We start from the raw sequence: 22,501 nt of genomic DNA, 5'->3' as shown, positions 1-22,501 counted from the left end.
GTGGCCAAATCAAACACAGAGTTAAATACAATGCAATCTGTGTGTACGTGTGTATAAATGAATTAAAATTAAATTTGAATCAAATTCCCCAACGTTCCACCATAAAAGAAACTTAATTCGTGTTCAATGCACCTAGAAATTATGGAAACTGCTTTCAGGTGTAACTGAGATATAATTGATTTGAATTAGTTAATCTGAATTAGTTCATTTCAAGCCCTGTGTTAGAGACATTGGAACAAACAGTGAATGTGCTCATGGAGGATATAAGTAACATAAGACTCTAATGAGTGTAAATATTGTGGGATGTTGTTCGTGAGTAGATCCATTGGCAGGCAGAACCTCCATCTGCCATTTGACACAAAACCCACCCCCTTCAGTAGATCTAGTCATGTCACTAGAGCGCTTACTTGCATGTATTCCTCTACCGTTTTTGCTTTGAGGACTTTGACCTTGACTAGAATCTTTTTTTAAAAAAAAAGTGAATTTGGGAGAAAGTGGTCTATCTAGATGTTTGCTAGCTCTTTCTCTCACCACAGTTCCTAGTGCTAAAAAGGCAAGCCATTTTTAAATTGAGCAAAGGTTTGTCTCTTCCACGATGGAGACTGCTTTGACAAAAATATCAAGCGACTTTCTGGCTGTCTTCAAGATTCTCCCGTGCAACCAAGTATCTGTTTGTTGTTTGGATTTGATATCCCGCTTGATCACTACCCTAAGGAGTCTCAAAGCAGCTAACATTCTCCTTTCCCTTCCTCCCCCACAACAAACACTCTGTGAGGTGAGTGGGGCTGAGAGACTTCAGAGAAGTGTGACTAGCCCAAGGTCACCCAGCAGCTGCATGTGGAGGAGCAGGGAAGCGAACCCAGTTCACCAGATTACGAGTCCACTGCTCTTAACCACTACACCACACTGGCTATGTGTTTCATAGATGCTGTTTTTTTTTTCTTTTTTAAAGGAAAGCAAAAGATCTTATTTTGGGGCTGAGCAAGGACATTTCTGATGGACATGCTTATGATGAAAAGCTCCAAGAACCAACACAAAACTTGGAAGAAACTGTCGCTTCTGATTATGCCTTAGTAATAAATGGACATAGCCTTGTAAGTGAGTCGTTTCTGGACTTTTCCACTTTCTTTCCCGCTGCTAATAATCATGTGCTTTTGGTGTTCTAACCATGACAGATTCCTCCCCGAACTCCAAAATTATTTCACAAGAAAGTTAAACACAAGGGCTGACTGAGCTGTAAGGACCAATTAGATATGACATCTTAACTTTTGGATGGCTTTGTAATGGAAATCAAATTAGTAACTTGGTGCAGCTTAAAAAAATTTTTTTTAATGGTCTTGATTAGAAATTGACCCACTGGTATTGTTTAAGTACTTTTATGAGGGGAATATCACAAGTCATTGCAAATTACATTTTTTAAAAAAGCAACAGGCAGAGGCAAAAGGGCGTAAGGATGAATATATTCCTGATGTCTGCTATTTGAGAGCACAGACTGACCTGAAAGTCATTACTGTACCAAAGTAATGTCATTAAGATGCCTCAAGTGGTTTCTCTAAATATCAGCTTTTACAGGGATACCAAAACACTTGGCTTTGATTAAGAAACCTGGTTCTTGTCATAACACAAGAAAAGCTTACTTTTATAGCTGTTCTTGTACGCTGGTAAGCTTCCAGATCTTGGAACAAATATCTGAAATGCTCTTCTGAATTGCAAAGACCATAAAAAGCTGCAGTTGAACTCTGAATGTAACTTGTTCTGTAGGGCGGGGGTGGGGACTTGCTACAAGCACTTTGATCTTTTTGCCCTCCCTTTTACACTTATAAAAGAAGCATCTCTTTAAGCACTTTGGAATAACAGAATATCTCAACCCAACGAGAAGCACCAAAAAGAAGGAGTTATGACAAAGGCATGGGAGGTGGGAGCCCCAAATATAACTTACATTTCTGCATCCCAGATGTTGTTAGACTCCATCTCCCAGCAGCATAGCTGTCAACTTACAGATTTGAAAATAAGGGACCAGCAGCCTTGAAAATAAGGGACCTGCAGCCAAAATAAGGGATTTTAGTCAACCATTTAAAAGGGACCAGATAATTTTGGAGAGCAGCGCCAGTTTTTAGCCCTTCGTTTCCAGAGGTTGCTGCTCAAGACACCAGCCGATGAAACACTGCAATTAAATAACTATAAGCAGCAACCACTTTTCGCGCAAAACGAAGTCCAAGCTACGAAGATGCTGCTGCACTTCTGTATCTTTTCTCTCGTGCTCCATCTGCAGCTCTCAATTCCATCAGGTGGGGCGGGGGGGGAATAGCGCCTGAAGTAAACCAGCAGATTAGACCATCTATGCTAGTCTACCACTACAAATCTATGGGAGAAGCATTTGCGGTCCTTCCCTTGTAGCCCTTGGAACACCTGCCTGTGCTTCTGCCTCCTCTTCCTCCTCTCTCTGAACTGCTTTCTCTATGGTTGCCCTCGCTCTCCTCTCAAGGCTCCTCATCATAGACCATGCCAGGCTGCCCATCTCATTCGGGTCCTTTGGTGGCGCAGCCGCAGTACGTCCTAGCGAGCGCGGTGGCGTAGGGCAGAGGGGAGGCCCCAGGCAGAGACGCTCAGTTTGGCGGCCGCGAGGAGGATGGTGGCGGAAGGGCCCGAGGCTTCCACTAGTCCCGGCGGGGAGGGATTCCCGGGGGCCGAGGCTGGTGAGAGGAGGCCAGAGGGGGGGCGGGGCGGGCAGCCAAGCAAAACAGTTGGAGCCTCCCTCCTCCCTGGCCGGCAGGGGGGGAGGGAGAGGAGCTGCTTCCTTTGAAACCCGGGAAATTTAAGGGACATCCATCAATAAGGGACAGCAGCGGGACATGGCGCTGGGATAAGGGAGTTTCCCGCCTAATAAGGGACGCTTGACAGCTATGCCCAGCAGCCCCAACCATCATGGCCAAAATCTGGAGGCCGTTACATTGGCTACCTCTGGTTTAGAAGTTTGGTATGTGTTTGTGGTAGACAACCGAAGGCCAAACCACACCTGATGAAGGAAATTTGTATCTTAAGATCCTGTTTTGTTTTTAAATTAAAAAAAGGATTATTTTTTTTGGGGGGGGTGTTATTTGCACATTCTCTCATGCAATTTCCACAATCTGAATCTGCCCCAAGCCTGCCTGTGCACGCCTTTTAAAAGTGAAAAGTGTACCACTGTAAGCAGATGAAAACATTAGCAGGATTTTAATAACACCTGTAACAAACACTATGGACAATATGGATGGATACAACATATGCATTATGAAATAATATGCAATTGAAAAGGTTGACAATAGGAAGTCTGGAGATTCAGAGAAATCTCTAAATATGGATATGTATTTGGTATTGTTATAACTTTATACTTGAAAAATCAAATAAAAAGTATTTCCAAAAAATAAAAATAAAAGTGAAAAGTGTGTACAATACACACCAGCCACCTACATCAGGTGTGGCTTGGCCAGTTGCTACCAATATTTTGCTACCTGAAGAAGAACATTGGCTTGAAACATGTGTAGGTTGGCTATTTTACAAACCAAACAGAGTTGTCATTTTTCTCCTCTGTGTGTGTTTCTAATGGCCACTTACTTGGTCAGGAGGTGGGTGGCAGTTGTGGCACAGTGCAGCAGTTGCTCATAAACCCAGGAGGCGAAATGACTTCACCGTGGTGACTTTGCCTCCCTAGCTGGCCACCAAACTGAAGTTTGAATTTGCCCTATCAGGGACAAGCAGGGTGTGTGTGGACTAGAGTGGAGAAGTCTTCGCTGTGTGCATGTGTTTTAACATTGTGTTTTGTTGTCATCTTTTCCATGGATATGCTCAGTATCTATCTTCATTTGCTTAGAAGATTTACAGTGGTGCCTCGCAAGACGAAAAGAATCCGTTCCGCGAGTCTCTTTGTCTAGCGGTTTTCTCGTCTTGCGAAGCAAGCCCATTAGCGGCTTAGTGGCTTAGCGCTATTAGCGGCTTTTAGTGGCTTAGCGGCTTAGAAAAAGGGGGGAAGGGGGGGGAGTCGGAAAAACTTGCAAGACATTTTCGTCTTGCGAAGCAAGCCCATAGGGAAATTCGTCTTGCGAAGCACCTCCAAAACGGAAAACCCTTTCGTCTAGCGGGTTTTTCGTCTTGCGAGGCATTTGTCTTGCGGGGCACTACTGTATTGTAATGTTCACTTTGAGAATGTCCTATTGCAATTGATGTATGCCTGTTAGAGGCTTATATCTCCCCCAAGAGGCTCAGTGGTTTAGACCACAGTGCCACCTGTGTCCTGGAAGGTTGGCGGTTCAAATCCCCATGACGGGGTGAGCTCCCATTGCTCTGTCCCAGCTCTTGCCAACCTAGCACTTCGAAAGCATGCCTGTGCAAGTAGATAAATAGGTACCCCTGCGGTTGGAAAGTAAAGAGCATTTCCGTTCACTCTGGTTTCTGTCACGGTACTCTGTGTGCCAGAAGTGGTTTAGTCATGCTGGCCACATGACCTGGAAAGCTGTCTGTGGACAACCCTGGGAGATGAGCGCTGCAGCCCCATAGTCACCTTTGACTTGACTTAACCATCCAGGTCCTTTGCCTTTTTATATCTCCCCCACATAGCCCCAGCAATATATAGCAAAAAAAACCCCAAAGCAACAAAAAAAATTATGGGACAGAGTGTCATCGAACCAGTGCTGGATTACCCAATAAGCAGGCAAAGCGTGTGCTTAGAGCACCATCAAAGCAGGGGCACTCTATCTATCTATTTAATTTACATTTGGTATTTAAAAAAAAATCAAAATCAAATAGTCATCATGGAAAAAATCAGAACTTCCTTTCACTGCACTTCACACTCTTGCCCTATTTTCATGTGTTCATTTTATACCATATTGGCCCGAATATAAGCTGCACCCGAATATAAGCCGCTTGCTTAAAATTCTGCAGGCACTCACACCTGTTCTGTTTTACCATATGTCTGTTTCAGCAGCGATATCATAAAAGCCAATTTTTGTAAGGTCGCAAATTTAACTTCTCATAGTCAGAATTTGGAAAAAAAAGTGAGGCTTATATTCAGGCCAATACGGCAACTTATCCCTTTGTGAACCTGGCAACGTTCTATTAACGTAGATCAAAATAATGTAAGGAAATCAAACCCTGCCATGTGTTGTATTTTATTTTTATTCGTTTGAATTTTAGGGTTTAGTATTTTGAATTATGCATGTGAGAGGCGCCATAATCTTTTCCGTGTGCGGGGCCTCTAAAGGTCTTAATCTGGCCCAGCAACAAACCCATCATTTCTGTGTCTGCACAAATTGGCAGCCAAGGACTTTGACCAGAAATAGGGAAATGTTTTCTGCAATGATTGTACATCATCCATTTCTTCTTGCTATATATTATCATGGAAATATGTGGGGGAGATGCAGGTCAATGATGATGATGATGATGTCGGATAATAATAATAAATGGTGTGGCAGCACTCATTGGGGTCTTGATTTGCAGCTGTTTTATGGGTAACCCTTTCTTTTCGCAGGCTTATGCACTTGAGGCTGATCTGGAAAATGAGTTCGTGGAAGCTGCATGTGCTTGTAAAACTGTGATCTGCTGCAGAGTCACTCCCTTGCAGAAAGCACAGGTTGTGGAGCTGGTTAAAAAGCACAAGAAAGCCATCACCTTGGCCATAGGAGATGGAGCCAATGATATTGGCATGATAAAAAGTAAGATGATATTCTGTATCCTGGCTGGGAATGGTGAGAAAGCCACTTCCGCAATAAACAAGGAGGTGGGGTTGCGGGCGGCACGCCCCTTCCCCACATTCGCGGGGCTGGCTCCAGCCCCTGCCCGTGTCATACCCCAGGCCAGCCAATCAGCTGGCTCCGGGGGTGGGGCCTCAGCAATTTAAACCTGCCACAGCCGAGGCTCCCCCTCTTTTCCTCCACTGCTCCAGCTGACCCAGTTTTCCCGCCAATCCCACCCCCTTTTTAGGATAGGTTCTCTGACGTTGCTATGAACTCCGGTTGGTCGCCATCAAGGGGCCTGGTAGGAATTTTCCCAAATGGCTCCAGCCATTTGGTTTTCGCTTACCTCGTAGCAAACCGTCACAACTCTTCGGTATTGGCGGTTAGGCATTGGTAGGGTACTGTTCTATTGTTATGCAAATGAAGGGGAAAGGAGCGCCATCACCTTCCCCCAAGCAAGGGTAGTCCGGTAAAGGATTCCGGGGGGCGTGGCCTTGTCCTAAGCCAATACCGCTCAATTCCTGTAATCAATAAAGTTGTGGCCTAATTTGACCCATTAACCTGAATTCTTGTGTCTGTGTCTTTATTTCCTCGGGGGAGGGGGGAACTCGCCACGCAAAGTTCAGCTATTTGCGTGTCGAGACCCCGCAGCCACCCCCTCGTTGGAAATAACTCACACAAGGACACGGATATTAGGTTTATGTTATTGGGCAAATTTTGGCCACAACTTTATTGAAATTACAGAATGTGAGCGGTATTAGCTTAGGCATTGATTGGACCTGACTATATCTGACTCCTGCCCATTGTGCAGGAAGTCCAGTAAGGGTAAGCCATCGGTAGGGAGAGCCCTGTTGATGCGAACCAACTTAAGCTCCTCCTGGTGTCCCCTTCGGGGTCGTGTCAAGGCCTTAGCCCTGCAGCCGGGCTTCAGACTAGATCAACACCCCTGGATTCCTTTAATGGAATATCCTTAAGTATGGAGGGGCAGGTGATGGCCACACCTCCCCCCCCCACACACAAGGTCAAACAATGCCTAACCGCAACCCTAACAAAGTTGTGACGATTGCTACGAGGTAGGCGAAAACCAAGTGGCCAGTGCCAATTTGCCAAGTGGAAAAATTCCTACCAGGCCCCTCGGACAACCAAGGCGACCAACCAAAGTCCATAGCAAGGCCACTGCCTAACCTGCAAAATAGGGAGGAAGGGCAGGTGATTGAGGAAGCGAGCCAAAGAGGAAGTCCCCTGGCTCATTCCTCCATTTAAACGGCCTTGGCCACGCCCCCTCGGCCAGCGGATTGGCTGGCCGGGCTCTGACGTGGCCGGGATACCCCAGGCAACGGGGGACAAAGTCCCCCACCCCTGGTGGGGAGCGGGTGGCCACGCGGGCTACCACAACTCCTCCCCACTGGGAAGTGGAGCAGATTTATCACAACAAACTTCTTAAGTATCCCCTCATGTGAAGAATAGTGAAACTCTGGGGGAGAAAATCACTTCTGCTTTGCTTTTGAAGGGAGTGATGCTAAGCACAGGAGGACTTGGGTCGATATGCATCCATTAGGGATGCGGGTGGCGCTGTGGTCTAAACCACTGAGCCTCTTGGGCTTGCCGATCAGAAGGTTGGGGGTTCAAATCCCTGCGATGGAGTGAGCTCCTGTTGCTCTGTCCCAGCTCCTGCCAGCCTAGCAGTTCAAAAGCACACCAGCGCAAGTAGATAAATAGGTACTGCTGCAGCAGGAAGGTAAACGGCGCTTCCGTATGCTTGGGTTTTTGTCACGGTATTCTGTTGCTCCAGAAGCCATGTAGTCATGCTGGCCACATGACTTGGAAAGCTGTCCGTGGACAAATGCAGGCTCCCTCAGCCTGAAAAGTAAGATGAGCGCCGCAACCCCATAGTCGCCTTTGACTGGACTTAACCATCCAGGGGTCCTTTACCTTTACCTATTAGGCCCTAGAACTCACTTCCAAGTAAATGCATTTGGGATTGGTGTGCCAGGTGTTAGAGAAGATATGGCAGATTGAGATGCATATTGTGTAGGGAATGAAGGAAGCAGTGGTGCATGTTTTTAGTTTGCTAGAGTTGACCATTTATTTATTTCTTGCCTAAAGTGGATTTGCCTAAAGTGCATTTTAATGGGGTTTGCCAACTGAGAAATTCTGATGAAACCAAATATGAATAGCCATTTTGTGCAAATAAAGGTATCAAACAGCCAAATAAAGGGCTCATTTGTAGGACACCCTCAGGATTATTTCCTGTTCATTATTATATGTTTGGTTAGATGTATAGGATTTGGGATTGTGCCCATTCAGAATGTCCCTCCATGTCAAATGAGTCTTATATATCTGGGAAGTTAACACCTCAAGGAGAAGACTAAGAACCTCTGAAATCTAAATTTCAGCGTGGATTTGAATGGAGAGGTTGCCACAGAGTATTCTTCTTCTACGTGATCTTTCCTTTGAATTATCTGCCCTGTTAGAATGCTCAGAAAGAGGTTCTTTAAATCCTTGGGCATCTAAAACAACATTGGCAAGAACTAAAGGAATGTTAGTGAACTATAGGACTTCAAACATTACAAATATGACCTCTAGCCTCTTGAGTATCATCTAGTTGTACACAAGCAATCCAAATTAAACGGGATTAATGTTCCAGTTGGTGAAGTATTCCAAAGTATAATGAGGTACCATGGGAAGTAATCATCATTAGAATAACCCCTAATATGCAGCACTGATAATGCTCCTGAAATATGGTTTGTTCTCTTGCTAAAAAAGAGAACATCACTTTGCAGTTTTTTAAAGCAAGCCCTCAGGAAAACCCATAGGCGATTTACTACAAAATTTGTCCCAATATGCACATTTGTGTGCAGTTTTTGCAAAGCAATTTTCCTTATGGCATTTTGTATGTTATTTTCGCTAAAAACATGCATTTTTATGTACACTTTTCTCAGTGGATACATTTCCGTGCACATTACTTGGCTAGAGAATTGCATAGCAAAATTCAGAGAAGTGCAAATTTTGGATGTCTGTGTCTCAGTCCTTGTATTGTTTCAGAAAGTGCAAATTAGGGAGTTTCACCTTTAAATGTGAACTGAATAGGATTTATCCCCCTTCCCTAAGTGGGTATAAGATTGCAGGCTTGCAATATTCCACTTTGCTGCTGGTACAAAGATAGGAACATAGAAAACTGTATTATACTTATTCAGACTGCTAGCTCAGTGTTGATTCCTAAATTGACTGGCAACTATTCTCCATGATTTCAGATAGGAAGTCTTTTCCCTACGCCACCTGGAGGTAAGGATGGTAGGATCTGTCAGTTTCTCGTTTTTCTGATCTTAAATTCAGCTCCCCACATTTTTGTAGCAATCTTTTTTCTTATTTCAGAGTCCTCATGAAGATTCATAATCACTGTAGCGTGAATTTCTCCTAAGAAACATATTTTTGCATGCATGTTCGAATTAATATCCACCTTTTCTTGCAAGCAATTTCTCCTAATAAAATGCATTTTTGATGAGTTATCTTCCCTAATATATTCATTTTTATTCACACTTCCTTTTAATATGTGCATTTTTTGTAAACAATGGTTGAGTGGCTAAACAAAAATGAGAGTGAATTCTGAAGGGTAGCTGTGTTTCGGTTTGCAAGGATGAATTTGGTAGGCGCACGTGTAAATTCAAACTGAATTACATTTCTCCCCCTCCCCAGGAAAAGCAGGTGCTGGTCCACCCCCTGAGATATATTCAGGGGCCGCTGTTTAACTTCTCGTTTTTTGTTATTTTAAAAAATTAAATTGATTTTTTTAACCAAAAAAGGTGCCAGCCTAAGATAAAAAAAATAAAGAAAACAGAATTGACTATTTAAGACGTTACAGGCTGGAAGGACAAAAGTAGAAAGATACAGCGTATCAGGTTGTTGGGGGTTTTTTTTATTGCTATACATTTTCATTTATTTCCCTGTTGGTTGTTTGTTTGCTTGCAGGTGCCCATATAGGTGTCGGCATCAGCGGCCAGGAAGGCAGTCAGGCAATTCTGAACAGTGATTATTCTTTTGCTCAGTTCAGATACCTTCAAAGACTCTTGCTTGTTCATGGCCGGTGGTCATACTTACGGATGTGCAAGTTCTTGTGTTACTTCTTCTACAAAAACGTTGCCTTCACTCTGGTCCATTTCTGGTTTGGCTTCTTCTGTGGCTTTTCAGCCCAGGTAGGTTCTCAGTGCTTAGCTTCACAAAGCAGGAAACAAAACGTTTCCTCCTATGTGTTTAATAGCACTAGTTTCTTAAAGCCTGTTTTTGGTTTTTTAGTAGATGACAGAAAACAAACACACTTAATTGTTCAGTTGCTTCGTTGAAACTCAGATAACATTGTAATGTTAAGATAAATAATTCTGCATGCGTTGACACCCCCCTGCAATCAATCAGTAGCTGAACTGGGTTCCATACAAAAACAAATGAACTGAAAAAGCCTCAAAAACTCAAAATAAATAGCAAAAACAAAAGTGCCAAACTTAATCCGTTCTGGAAGTCCGCTTGACTTCTGAAATGTTCAAAAACCAAGGCGCAGCTTCTGATTGGTGCAGGAAACAATAGCTGACATCTGCATCAGACATTCAGCATCTGAAAAATGTTCCAAAACTTGAACACTTAATTCCGGGTTTTTGGCATTTGGGAACCAAGGTGTTTGAGTACCAAGGCATTTGAGAACCAAGGTACCACTGTAATAGTAATGATCTGAGTCTGCTTGTTGCTCAGACTAGGAACATAGGAAGCTGCCTTAGCCTATCTCACTCAGTGTTGCCTACACGGGCTGGCAGCAGTTCTCATACAGGGGTCTCCTAGCTTTACCTAGAGAGGCTGGGAGCACACTTGTCAAACTACAATCCTCTGGTTCACTGAAGAAGCTATGATGAGTTGTTGTTGTTTAGTTGTTTAGTCATGTCCGACTCTTTGTGACCCCATAGACCAGAGCATGCCAGGCACTCCTGTCTTCAACTGCCTCCCGCAATTTGGTCAAACTCCTGCTGGTAGCTTCAAGAACACTATCCAACCATCTTGTCCTCTGTCGTCCCCTTCTCCTTGTGCCCTCCATCTTTCCCAACATCAGGGTCTTTTCCAGGGAGTCTTCTCTTCTCATGAGGTGGCCAAAGTATTGGAGCCTCAGCTTCAGGATCTGTCTTTCCAGTGAGCACTCAGGGCTGATTTCCTTAAGAATGGATAGGTTTGATCTTCTTGCAGTCCATGGGACTCTCAAGAGTCTCCTCCAGCACCATAATTCAAAAGCATCCATTCTTCGGCGATCAGCCTTCTTTATGGTCCAGCTCTCACTTCCATACATCACTATATGATGAGTTAAAACCAGTCAAAAACCAGTATACATGTGTAGTGTCAACGTGCTCCTGCCTGCCTCCTATGCTCTTAAACTAATAATAATAATAATAATAATAATAATAATAATAATAATAATAATTTATTTATACCCCGCCCATCTGGCTGGGCCTCCCCAGCCACTCTGGGCGGCTTCCATAGAAACCAAAAATACAGTAAAATATCACACGTTAAAAACTTCCCTGAACAGGGCTGCCTTAATATGTCTTCTGAATGTCAGGTAGTTGTTTATCGCTTTGACATCTGCTGGAAGGGAGTTCCACAGGGCGGGTGCCCTCTGCCTGGTTCCCTGTAGCTTTGCTTCTCGCAGTGAGGGAACCTCCAGAAGGCCCTCGGCGCTGGACCTCAGCGTCCGGGCAGAATGATGGGGGTGGAGACGCTCCTTCAGGTATACTGGACCGAGGCCATTTAGGGCTTTAAAGGTCAGCACCAACACTTTGAATTGTGTTCGGAAACGTACTGGGAGCCAATGTAGGTCTTTCAAGACCGGTGTTATATGGTCTCGGCGGCCTCCCCCAGTCACCAGTCTAGCTGCCGCATTCTGGATTAGTTGTAGTTTCCGAGTCACCTTCAAAGGTAGCCCCACGCAGAGTGCATTGCAGTAGTCCAAGCAGGAGATAACCAGAGCATGCACCACTCTGGCGAGACAGTCCGCAGGCAGATAGGGTCTCAGCCTACGTACCAGATGGAGCTGGTAAACAGCTGCCCTGGACACAGATTTGAACTGTGCCTCCATGGACAGCTGTGAGTCCAAAATGACTCCTAGGCTGCGCACCTGGTCCTTCAGGGGCACAGTTACTCCATTCAGGACCAGGGAATCCTCCACACCTGCCCGCCTCCTGTCTCCCAAAAACAGTACTTCTGTCTTGTCAGGATTCAACCTCAATCTGTTAGCTGCCATCCATCTTCCAACCGCCTCCAGACACTCACACAGGACCTTCACCGCCTTCACTGGTTCTGATTTAAAAGAGAGGTAGAGCTGGGTATCATCCACATACTGATGAACACCCAGCCCAAACCTCCTGATGATCTCTCCCAGCGGCTGCATGTAAATGTTGAAAAGCATGGGGGAGAGGACAGAACCCTGAGGCACCCCACAAGTGAGAGCCCAGGGGTCTGAACACTCATCCCCCACCACCACTTTCTGAACACGGCCCAGGAGGAAGGAGCGGAACCACTGTATGACAGTGCCCCCAGCTTCCAGCCCCTCAAGACGGTCCAGAAGGATGTTACGGTCGATGGTATCAAACGCCGCTGAGAGATCCAGCAGAACTAGGAAACAGCTCTCACCTTTGTCCCTAGCCCACCGAAGATCATCAACCAGTGCGACCAAGGCAGTTTCAGTCCCATGATGAGGCCTGAATCCCGACTGGAAGGGATCCAAATGGTCTGCTTCTTCCAGGCGTGCCTGGAGTTGTTTGGCCACTGCTCGCTCAATCACCTTGCCCAAGAATGGAAGATTTGAGACTGGGCGATAATTGACCATCGTGGCCGCATCTAAAGATGGTTTTTTAAGAAGCGGTTTAATAACCGCCTCTTTCAGCGGGTCTGGGAAGGCTCCCTCATGGAGGAAAGCATTCACCACCCCACGAAGCCCATCACCCAGTCCTTCCCGGCTAGCTTTTATAAGCCAGGATGGGCAAGGATCCAGGAGACAGGTGGTTGGCTTCACTCGTCCAAGCAGCCTGTCCACATCCTCGGAGGTAACAGATTGGAATTGATCCCACTCAACTTGACTAGACAGAACTCTAGCACTCTCCCGCCCCGGCCCTGCTCCCACGGTGGAGTCTACTTCTTCCCGAATCTGAGCGATTTTATCTGCAAAAAACTTTGCAAAATCATTGCAGGAGAACATGTGGCCCGTACTGGGCCCCGATGTTGCAGGTGGTTCCACTAAATTGTGAACCACCTGAAAAAGTCTCCTGCTGCTGTTTTCTGCAGATGCAATAGAGGGGGTGAAGAAATTCTTCTTCGCCGTCACTATCGCCACTTGGTAGGCTCAACATTGAGCTCTAACCTGTGTCCGGTCAGATTCGGAAAGTTATCCGCCACCGGCGCTCTAGCCGTCTCAACGATTGTTTCATTGCCCTCAGATCCGTGGAAAACCACGGGGCTGTCCGGGCTCCATGCAATCGGAGAGGGCGCTTCGGAGCCAAACAGTCAATAGCCCTGGTTAACTCCACATTCCAGCGAGAGTTTATCAGTTGCCTGGTCCCATACACTTGTCTGCAACTTCAGAAAGTAAGGTCTCAAGCCAATTACAAGTATTTTGTCTCTTAGCTTTATTTATCTTATTTACGACAATATGCCATTGTCAAAGAGGGCTTCAAGGAAAAGTTTCCTTAACAAAATGTGGAAACAATTATCCTGTCCATGAATATGTTTTTAATTTAATTTAGTTTAATTGCAATAAAGCCAAACCGTATAAAAACTCATGGTGAAAAGCTTATTTTATTTTATTTATTTTAATAGCATGGGAGTTCTTGTCTACTCTCAGAGGTTTGTGATAACTTTCTAGATTCTGATTATCTGCGAAATAGTCATTTACCCCACCCAGTGTTATTCCCCAAAGCCATTGGTTAATGCAGTGGCTGGCTAATGTTTCAGAAAGAATACTTGCTGTTCAACTCTGTTCATTTCTCCAGTGCATTTTTTTGCTAATTGTCCAAATGGGAAACAGATGATTAGGGCACTTCCCATTTATATGGAAATGCTGCTTCTTATGTGTTTATAAATCCCCTTACAACTTCAGGAATGTAAAAGATATGAGTAACTGTGACTTTTACGAGACCGGTTCCTAGGAGGTCCGTCTCACAGAATGGAATGTCTAAAGTAGAGAATATCACAAATTGCGATTTGTACAACTTTATCTGCTAGGCTCCCTGCTTACCAAAACGCTAAGAAGACCTAGGCTTAAGTCTATGCTGAACTTTGTAGGAGAACTCAAAGCCTGGGGATCTGGGCTCCCTTCTGCTTCTCTGCCTACAAGAAAAAGAATAAAATATGAAAGGGGCAGTACTATTTATTTATTTGAAAGGTGACATCTCTGGGCATACTTTTAACTTGCTATTTGTGTTATCTTTTCAGACTGTTTATGACCAGTGGTTTATCACCCTCTTCAACATTGTATATACTTCTCTGCCTGTACTAGCGATGGGATTGTTTGATCAGGTACACATTTTGGCATATTCTAGATTAATCTGCCTTCAGCACAGTCCATCCAGCAACTTCTCTGCCCAGGAATATATATAGCAATCCCTCTAAAAGGTGAAGAAGCCAGATTTGATTTGAATCTGGAGTCAACACTCAGGTGTTACAGTCCCAGTTTATGCCTAACCTTAAGAGCTGAGATTACAAACTAAGACAAAAATCTGCCGCGGTGGAAGGCTTCAGATATTAAGGATACAGCATGCAGCCAGTTTGTTAAAGGTGTCTGGGTTCCAGAGGAACAGAAGGTTCTTGGCACCTGGCAATTGCAAGTCTAATTGCAAGAATTCGTGCCTCATGAGATCTGTATAGCACAGTCTCCCTTTCCTTTCAGTTATGAAATCAGTTGTGCTCCCCTAAATCTGTCTCTGCTGATGGCAACTGCTTTGGGTAGCATAGATTCTATCCCTCACTCTTTATTCCAGCTCATAGGAACAGTGATTGAATTTCCCTCCAAAGACCTCTGGCTTTATATACACTATTTTCACAATGGGTCCCGCGTGATTGGTTGATTCTGCTCTCCTCCTGGAGCCTGATTGGGCTGTTCCTGCAGGCCAATTGGATGCAGCATTCTAAGATCCTCCCTGCCGATTGTTCTAGTGATAGGCTGATTCACTTCTTCTTGAGGCCTGATTGGGTTGCTCCTGCAGGCCAATCAGGTTGCTGCCTTCTAGGATCCTACTAGTGTATTGTTCTAGGACCCAGGCTCAGTACATAACGCACACATTTAATGTCATCTCTAGTTTGACCATTGGATGTGCACATTGATATTAAAAAGAGTATGCTGAGATGGCTAAAATGATGGGAAAAATCAGGAGACAGGATGATAAAAACTTTAACAAGGACTGGGGAGGGGATGTAATTTATTTGAGGGAACACTGTAAACAGTTAAAAACATTAGCAGGATTGAAATAACACTTGCAGTGTGAAAAGAACTATGGCTATAAATAGAATTTTATGGACAAATAGAGGTTGATATGATATGCAGTGGAAAATGGTTATTAGCAGACTCCACGGAGGGGAGGAAGGAAGTCCGAGAATTCGGAGAATTCTACACTTTTTTTGTTCTATTATATGTGTGAATGTAAAATTAAATTGTAAATCCAATAAAAAATTATAGCTAGATGATAGGTAGACAGACAGACAGACAGACAGACAGATATTAAAAAGAGTAAATAAAAAGGTATTTTAAATAAAAAGGGTTTGCTTCTGGGGTCATACTGAAAATGAAAGTCCTTTTGCCTCTGATAAGCCCATCCTTTAAACTGAATTTAACAACAACAACAATAATTTATTATTTGTACCCCACCCATCTAGCTGGGTTTCCCCAGCCACTCTGGGCAGCTTCCACAAAGACCAAAAATACACTAAAATATCACGCATTAAAAACTTCCCTGAACAGGGCTGCCTTAAGATGTCTTCTGAATGTCAGGTAGTTGTTTATCTCTTTGACATCTGGTGGGAGGGCGTTCCACAGGGCGGGCGCCACTACCGAGAAGGCCCTCTGCCTGGTTCCCTGTAGCTTTGCTTCTAGCAATGAGGGAACCACCAGAAGGCCCTCGGCGCTGGACCTTAGTGTCCGGGCAGAACGATGGGGATAGAGACTCTCCTTCATCGTTGGACGTCATGATGCTGTTAAAACTCAAGTCGATGCATATTTTGCAGGATGTGAATGAGCAGAGCTGCCTCCATTTTCCAAAGCTGTATGAACCTGGGCAATTAAATCTCCTGTTCAACAAGCGCAGATTCTTCATCTGCATAGCACATGGAATCTACACGTCAGTCGTTCTTTTCTTCATCCCCTATGGTGCTTTTTATGATGCAGTTGGAGAAGATGGGAACCATATTGCCGACTACCAGTCTTTCGCAGTCACAGTCGCAACCTCCTTGATCATAGTGGTCAGTGTTCAGGTAAAAAGAAAAAAGGCTGATAATCATTTAATTATTGAGACTCCCCCTCCCTCCAAATTTGTATGCGGTATTACAGTGCTGAGATAAATATGTACGACCGATGTCCTCTAATAACCTTATGTGTTAATACTGTTACCTCCATGCCTAAATGCATACTATTTCTTTTGCAGATTGCACTCGATACCAGCTATTGGACAGGAATCAATCACTTCTTCATCTGGGGTAGCATCGCTGTGTATTTTGCCATTTTGTTTGCGATGCACAGTGATGGCATTTTTTATTTATTTCCCAACCACTTCCCTTTCGTAGGTGAGTAAAGAAGCACTGAGTGTGTGTGGGGGGGGGGGGAATGCTCATGCAGGTAACCATATAAAGGTAAAAGGTAAAGGACTCCTGGATGGCTAAGTCCAGTCAAAGGTGACTATGGGGTTGCAGTGCTCATCTTGCTTTCAGGCTAAGGGAGCCGGCGTTTGTCCACAGACAGCTTTCTGGGTCATGCGGCCAGCAGGAATAAACTGCTTCTGGCGCTACAGAACACTGATGGAAACCAGAGGGCATGGAAATGCCGTTTACCTTCCCGCCACAGTGGTACCTATTTATCTACTTGCACTGGCATGCTTTCGAACCGTTAGGTTGGCAGGATCTGGGACAAAGCAACAGGAGCTCACTCTGTCACAGGGATGTGAACCGCCGACCTTCTGATCGGCAAGCCCAAGAGGCTCAGTGGTTTAGTCTCTATCATATCCTTGGATGTTGACACCGGTTTGTTTAAATAAATAAATTCCTGGGCTTGTATTTTGGCATGTCCCCGAGGAAAGGTAATTTTTCCAGCACTGAGAGGTAGCCACTGAGGAGGCTTCTCCAAAGGCCCAATAAGACTGCAACAAGTGCGGTCAGGACCACATGCTGTTGGAGAATGTCATTCACCCGAAAGCTTTATTGCAAAAGGCACTGCCAGGAATTGCTAAGCCCCAGATGGACTAGACTGATGTTAGAGGATGACTCTGTTGCTTCACAAAGTAGCTCTGGTAGCCAAAAGTGAGCAACAGGAAGCAAAGATGCTTCCCTTAAAATGAGGATGCCTGGAACCGTCTCCTACCATTTGAAGCCTTGAGATAAACAAGTTTATGTCACTGAGAACAGCTGGGGCTTGCTGGACACCCTCCAGAACAGGGATACCTGTCATTATCTAAACCTTGGACCAAGCTCCCTTAAACAACTTCCAGTCCATCTTTGCTTATGTGTTCTGCCTTTCCCCTTAGACTTTGATCACTGAGGAGGCTAGGAAGTGTGTATCTACCACATCCCAACACAAATATAAATAGGCTGATGGGTCCAAACATGTGTCCAAACGCTTTATTTTCATTGTGCGCTGAAACCATGGTAGAGAGAGGTCACTGTTGGATGGCGTACCCGGTTCTGTCAAACGGGGGTGCGGGAGGGCCAAAGCCAAGGTGAGGCAGGGCAAGAGAGGTGGGGAAGTGAGGGGCAACAGAAACAAAGGTAGACCCAGAGGTGAGTGCAGTGCCAGGGAATGCAATGCCAGAATCTATAGGAGCCAACTCCTAGGGGCTGTGGACACTTCGGCCGCCACAATAAAATATTTGAGGGGGCCAGCCCCCCCAAGTTGTTGGCCATTCCCATTCAAATGGTGTATGTGTAAAGGTAAAGGGACCCCTGACCATTAGGTCCATTCATGACCGACTCTGTAGTTGCTGCGCTCATCTCACTTTATTCGCCGAGGGAGCCGACATACAGCTTCCAGATCATGTGGCCAGCATAACTAAGCCGCTTCTCGCGAACCAGAGCAGCGCACAGAAACGCCGTTTACCTTCCCGCCAGAGCGATACCTATTTATCTACTTGCACTTTCACGTGCTTTTGAACTGCTAGGTTGGCAGGAGCAGGGACCGAGCAACGGGAGCTCACCCCGTCGCGGGGATTCAAACCGCCAACTTTCTGATCGGCAAGTCCTAGGCTCTGTGGTTTAACCCACAGTGCCACCCGCGTCGCGTGTTATATCACAATATTTAATTCAAGTTGGCACCTCTGCCAGAGTCCCAGTAGCCACACCTGCTCTTTGCATTTAAAGCAATACAGTCGTACCTTGGAAGTCAAACGGAATCCATTCCGGAAGTCCGTTCGACTTCCAAAACATTTGGAAACCAAAGTGTGGCTTCTGATTGACTGCAGTAAGCTCCTGCAGCCAATCAGAAGCCCCGTCGGATGTCTGGGTTTCAAAGAACGTTTGCATGCTGCAACACTCACTTCCGGGTTTGCAGCTTTCGGAAGCTGAAATGTCAGAGTACCAAGGCGTTCAGGATCCAAGGTATGACTGTATTTTATCATTTTAAACAGTTATGGCTTCCCTCAAAGAATCCCGGAATTGTAGTTACTTCAGGGTAAGAGTTGTTATTAAGTCAAAAAAAAAACCCCGAGAGTTCCCTTTGAAGAGGGATTGACTCTTAAACCACTCAGGGAATTTATTTCTGTGAGGGAGACTTCTTAAGAGAGAATTTAAGAGACAATTCTAAGCCCGGTAATATCCGCACCATAAATTCCTGGGATTCCTTGAAGGAAGCTGTGAGAGGTAAACTGGCAAAAACACCACCACCACCCCGATATAATTTTGTAGCCCTCTTCTATGTGTCTTCATAAGTTTTAAAAGAAACACAGAGAAAATCTGCCCGTTCCTACAGAAATGGAACTGGCACTGAGTAATTGCAAGCAAGCTGATGAGCAGAGTGTACATCATTTTCCCTGTCCTACATATTTCTCAATGCCAACTCTAAATCTATATTATCCTCTGGAATATGTGTGGTATTTTGTATGATGTCACATTTTTAGATGTTGCCAAAACATGTTCTTTTATTCATTCTCTCTCTCTCTCTCTCTCTCTCTCTCTCTCTCCCTCTCTCTCCCTCCCTCTCCCTCTCTCTGCATTTTTGTATAGCGCGTGTAATCTAAGCACTTCAGAATTAAAATCATGTGTTAACCTAAGGAATTAAAGATTGCTTAGCATGTCCCATTGTCCCACAACTGCAAGCTGTCACCACCCAACTGGTATTCCTACCAAAATATTTCTTTCTTCTGTACTGATGCAGGAAATGCTTGGAACTCCTTGGCGCAGATAAACGTTTGGCTCATCATTCTCTTGACCACTGTGGCTTCCGTTGCGCCCGTGATAGCGTTTCGTTTTCTAAAGGTGGATTTGAACCCAACGTTGAGTGATCAGGTATGCCACAGCAGTGAAACATTTAAAGCAATTCCAATCCCTTTTATGTACACCTTTTGGGTTCAAGTTGGCAGATGTTGCATTAAATAATCACATAGTACTTTCTTTTTTTTTAAGTCCCAAACCATTTTTAATCAGAAAAACTTTTCCAGGAAGATTAGGAAAAGTGCTTTGTGACATCATAGATGCCCAGTCCCTTATGATTCAAACTGGAAGAACTTGCCCCTTTTGAGCTTGGTGCCCAAGAGAAGATTGCTTTCATGTCAACAGTATGGTGGACATATTTTCCAGCATGGAGTGGTTCCCACATTATGCACGTCCAAGCTCTCCCTTTAATGTCAGTCTGGGGATGTTCCTAAAATAGTTTTGAGAAGAACCCTGATTATATTACAGTGGTGATTTTATGTGTGCACCAGGTCCTCTATTGCGTATTATTTTGGAGCATACAGAACATATATAACAGAGTGGTGAAAATGCTGCAGAGAATACACCAACGGCTTTAATAAAAATATCCTTTCGCATTTCAAAAGTGTTGTGAAAGCAGTGTATTTGGGGAAAGGAATCCTTGCAGTAGCGGCAACAACATACATTTAAATTTAGGGATTGTGGTTTGGCAAAGGTGTGGCTGAAATCAGAAGTTGTGCTTCCTAGGCCTTCCCTCAAACAACAGGGTGCCGGCCTTTTCTCTGGAAACTGATCTGTCAAGGATTTGCCAATATAATTCAGATCTGAAAACTAGTCAGTGTTTACAAAAGGATGATTATTTTCCATATCAATGTAAACTGTTTTTCCCCTCCTTCCTAAAGGTACAGATTTTGAACAGGGCTCAGAAGAAACAGAGCCCATTACCGATCCAGATTCACCAAACACACAGAGCTAGCTCTCGGAGATCGGCTTACGCCTTTTCTCACCAAGAAGGCTTTGGGGAACTTATAACATCTGGAAAAAATATGCGTGTCAATAATATACATTCAGTATTTGGGATAGGAAAAACGATGCAGAATAGCTGGATTGAGAACTTGCGGAAGAGAACATCGGAGTGTGAAATTCAGCTGAGAAAGAACTCCAAGACTATAAATCATTGAGTATGTGGAACAAAAGAGTGTGCTATTGTTGCACAGAATACTTACACTCTATTTATCGACTTGCATTGGCATGCTTTCAAACTGCTAAGTCGACAGGAGCTGGGACAGAGCAACGGGGGCTCACTCTGTTGCGGGGATTCGAACCGCCGACCTTCCAATCAGCAAGCCCAAGAGGCTCAGTGGTTTAGACCACAGCGTCACCAGCATCCCATTTGAAGGTGGGACCGTCTGCTGGCAAGGAAGGTGCTGTGCCACTGACCTAATACTTTGGTGTGGTTTTTTTCAGAGGGTTGGTGGGAATATGAGAAAGCAGAGACATCACCTTGCCAACAAAGGTCCGTATAGTTAAAGCTATGGTTTTCCCAGTAGTGATGTATGGAAGTGAGAGCTGGACCATAAAGAAGGCTGATCGCCAAAGAATTGATGCTTTTGAATTATGGTGCTGGCGGAGACTCTTGAGAGTCCCATGGACTACAAGAAGATCAAACCTATCCATTCTTAAGGAAATCAGCCCTGAGTGCTCACTGGAAGGACAGATCCTGAAGCTGAGACTCCAATACTTTGGCCACCTCATGAGAAGAGAAGACTCCCTGGAAAAGACCCTGATGTTGGGAAAGATTGAGGGCACAAGGAGAAGGGGACGGCAGAGGACGAGATGGTTGGACAGTGTTCTCGAAGCTACCAGCAGGAGTTTGACCAAACTGCAGGAGGCAGTGGAAGACAGGAGTGCCTGGCGTGCTGTGGTCCATGGAGTCACAAAGAGTCAGACACGGCTAAACAACAACAACAACACACGCATATTCCTATTACTTCTGATTACTAGATATTGCAAGTTTTCATTATGCTTCAGAAACCTGCCAAATCTATTCCACTACAATATGCACATACATTTTCCTTCTTCCGCTGTTGCATCTGCCTATCCGTACCACATTCAACTTGCTATAAAACAACCCTCTGTCTCTAACTCTTGGCTGTAATTCCACAAACAAGCTACACCACAGATTGTAGGCGGTGAATGTCCTGTGTGAATTTCTGGAGGCGGTTGAGGATGGATGGTGGCTAACAGATTGAGGTTGAATCCTGAAAAGACAGAAGTACTGTTTTGGGGGGACAGGGGGCGAGCAGGTGTGTAGGACTCTCTGGTTCTGAATGGGGTAACTGTGCCCCAGAGAGACCAGGTGCGCAGCCTGGGAGTCATTTTGGACTCACAGCTGTCCATGGAGGCACAGGTTAATTCTGTGTCCAGGGCAGCTGTCTACCAGTTCCATCTGGTACGCAGGTTGAGACCCTACCTGCCCGCAGACTGTCTCGCCAGAGTGGTGCATGCTCTAGTTATCTCCCGCTTGGACTACTGCAATGCTCTCTACGTGGGGCTAACTTTGAAGGTGACCCGGAAACTACAACTAATCCAGAATGCAGCAGCTAGACTGATGACTGGGAACGGCTGCCGAGACCATATAACACCAGTCCTGAAAGACCTACATTGCTCCCAGTACATTTCCAAGAACAATTCAAAGTGTTGGTGCTGACCTTTAAAGCCCTAAATGGCCTCGGCGCAGTATACCTGAAGGAGCGTCTCCACCCCTATCGTCCAGCCCAGACACTGAGGTCCAGCTCCGAGGGCCTTCTGGCGGTTCCCTCCCTGTGAGAAGTGAGGTTACAGGGAACCAGGGAGAGGGCCTTCTCGGTAGTGACACCCACCCTGTGGAACGCCCTCCCATCAGATGTCAAGGAAATAAACAACTACATGACTTCTAGAAGACTTCTGAAGGCAACCCTGTTTAGGGAAGTTTTTAACGTTTGATGTTTTATCGTGTTTTTAATATTCTGTTGGGAGCTGGCCAGAGTGGCTGGGGAAACCCAGCCAATTGATTGAGCACGGTATAAATATATTATTATTATTATTATTATTATTATTATTATTATTATTATTATATCTGATTTGTCTCCACTGAAACAGGCAGAATTAACTGCCTTTAGGAA

At 44.9% G+C, this 22,501-nt stretch overlaps 1 protein-coding gene across 1 annotated transcript in view; it reads left to right on the top strand.

Annotated features, from left to right (window-relative positions):
* The window catches only part of ATP8B4 (ATPase phospholipid transporting 8B4 (putative)), a 124,672-nt gene extending 103,489 nt beyond the window's left edge, over positions 1–21,183 (top strand). The window contains exons 22-29 of the mRNA XM_079953175.1: positions 953–1,094; positions 5,504–5,687; positions 9,678–9,901; positions 14,169–14,252; positions 15,954–16,199; positions 16,370–16,508; positions 19,303–19,433; positions 20,240–21,183. Coding sequence (XP_079809301.1) covers positions 953–1,094; positions 5,504–5,687; positions 9,678–9,901; positions 14,169–14,252; positions 15,954–16,199; positions 16,370–16,508; positions 19,303–19,433; positions 20,240–20,518 — 1,429 coding nt within the window. The 3' untranslated portion in view covers positions 20,519–21,183. The remainder of the gene's footprint in view (positions 1–952; positions 1,095–5,503; positions 5,688–9,677; positions 9,902–14,168; positions 14,253–15,953; positions 16,200–16,369; positions 16,509–19,302; positions 19,434–20,239) is intronic.
* The last annotated feature ends 1,318 nt before the right edge of the window (positions 21,184–22,501 follow it).

The sequence above is a fragment of the Podarcis cretensis genome (genome assembly GCF_951804945.1).
Source record: "Podarcis cretensis genome assembly, chromosome: 14".
In the NCBI taxonomy this organism is placed as follows: domain Eukaryota; kingdom Metazoa; phylum Chordata; class Lepidosauria; order Squamata; family Lacertidae; genus Podarcis; species Podarcis cretensis.
This window is presented reverse-complemented; position numbering and strand designations above follow the sequence as displayed.